The sequence below is a fragment of the Rhagoletis zephyria genome, unplaced genomic scaffold (assembly GCF_001687245.7).
Source record: "Rhagoletis zephyria isolate East Lansing unplaced genomic scaffold, Rhagoletis_zephyria_1.1 Rzeph_scaffold_37447, whole genome shotgun sequence".
Classification (NCBI taxonomy): domain Eukaryota; kingdom Metazoa; phylum Arthropoda; class Insecta; order Diptera; family Tephritidae; genus Rhagoletis; species Rhagoletis zephyria.
This window is the reverse complement of record NW_016194502.1, coordinates 1,246-3,150: the sequence shown is the minus strand read 5'-3', so window position 1 is coordinate 3,150 and position 1,905 is coordinate 1,246. Positions and strand designations below refer to the sequence as shown.

General features: G+C 38.7%; 1 protein-coding gene across 1 annotated transcript; it reads left to right on the top strand.

Moving 5' to 3' along the window:
• Positions 1 to 113: 113 nt before the first annotated feature.
• Positions 114 to 1,131, top strand: LOC108354599 (mitoferrin-like). Its single transcript, XM_017605779.1, has one exon. It carries the CDS (start codon positions 169 to 171, stop codon positions 718 to 720), a length of 552 nt encoding a protein of 183 aa, XP_017461268.1. The 5' UTR covers positions 114 to 168; the 3' UTR covers positions 721 to 1,131.
• Positions 1,132 to 1,905: the final 774 nt, after the last annotated feature.

The window sequence follows — 1,905 nt, the reverse complement described above, 5'->3', positions numbered from 1 at the left end:
AAAAAAAAAAACGTTTTTTAAATTAAAATTAGATGTCGCAAGCCCTACGACATCTCCTACTTAATAATGAAACTTCTCGGTTGCCTTCGCGAAGAATACCAAAAAAATATCTTCAGGATTAAATTGGTTTTATTATTTATTTAAATAAAACTATCAGTTTTTCCTAACATGTTCAAAATTTTGCCGCAACAATTAAACCTCCCTACACTTTTTTCACTCATTACGTCATCCGCTTACATTTCACAGATCCATGGAGTAGCTGGGGTGAAAGGCTTTTTCCGCGGCATGTTGGCGCGTGTTTTGTACTCAATGCCCGCCACAGCCATATGCTGGTCAACATATGAATTTTTTAAATTCTACTTGGCTGGCTCTAATCACAGTACGTACAAGTCATCGATAACTGGCAAAAATGCATTGCAGCGACGAGAAGAAACACCTGAGCGCGGCGAAAAAACTGCCTATGTATTGCCCGTAACAACCACCGAAACAGAGGAGGTGGCGAATGCAAAAGCAACAATAACAACAACAACAATGCCTACATCACCCAGCAGCGGTACAGGTGGTGGTGCGACAGCTGGCCCAACGCCAGGTGGCGCAACTGCGATCAAAAGCGTGTGTGAACTGCCCAGTAATGTGACTACATCAGCATTAAATCTGCACACGAGGCATACAGATGTCAAAAGTGCGCGACCATTCGAACGAGGATACTCGAGTCCGTAATTCTAAGTGTGATCACCAGATACGAAGCGAGCGTTGGAGAGAGGGGAGCAATACGAGACGAAAAATATTGTAATGTACAAAAATAAATTTAAAAAATCTACAGTAAGCAGAGCTAGGGCCAGCGATATGCGTTCATAGCAGACGACATCATCATTACTACGTTTGGCCATGCTGGTGTGTTTCTCGAGGGAAGCCTGGGCGTGTTTTGTATAGTGGCGAGGTAAGGGCAGGTGGAGGTGTATATAACAGCGTCGACGTGGACCGTCACACTGTAGGTCGCCCCAAAAACCTCCCTTCCGTGAAGACAAAGAATGCTTAGTAAGGAACTTGATTTTATGGTGTTTAGATACCCACCACCTGCCTGTAGCGATTTTTCTAAATGCAAACAACCAAGAAAAACAAATCGGAAGATGACATTAGCAAATTAAAAACAAAGATATTTCATAATATAACAGGAATAAACCAATACCAAATCAATGTAGAAGTGGCATGAAACATATCGCCAGCACAAATATAATAACGTTTCAAGTATTATGTAAATATGCATGTCTTTATCTTCACCTCTGCTCAACGTCATTTCCTTACGGCACGCTCCTTTCCACAATTTCAAGGCGGAGTGGAAATTCATGTTTGTAATTATAAAAATATATATATATATGTATGTATGTATGTATATGTAAATCGGTTCGGAAAGTGAGATCAATTCGAAAAATTACTATATGTTTAAAATACTGTACACAATAAAGTCTTTGCAAAAGAGCATAAACTTGTAATCTAATTACACTATAAATAAAGCTAGTTTATAAATACAATCACACACAAAAATGCAGACGTGCTTAGTTGTAGAGTTAACTTCCGTTCCCAGCTCTTTGAATTTCAAAGAAATTGAAGCGCAGCTAAAAAGCGGGAATAATTAAATAAAATTATGAGTTACGAGTATCGGTATTCTAGAAGTACGAGTACGTCACAGTCTTTTATGCAAAAACAACGGAAAACGCAAGTTGAAAAATATGTATGCCATTACCACGCTATGCTACGGAACCTAAGAAGTACAGTCCAAAACATGTAATTGTAATAACAATTTCAACAGAGTTTTTACTGTGATTTTATACCACAAACGCCTTGGATGTTCCAGACAGGGATGCTAGTTTTGCTATTTGAAAGACATGTATTTTTTTCAATATT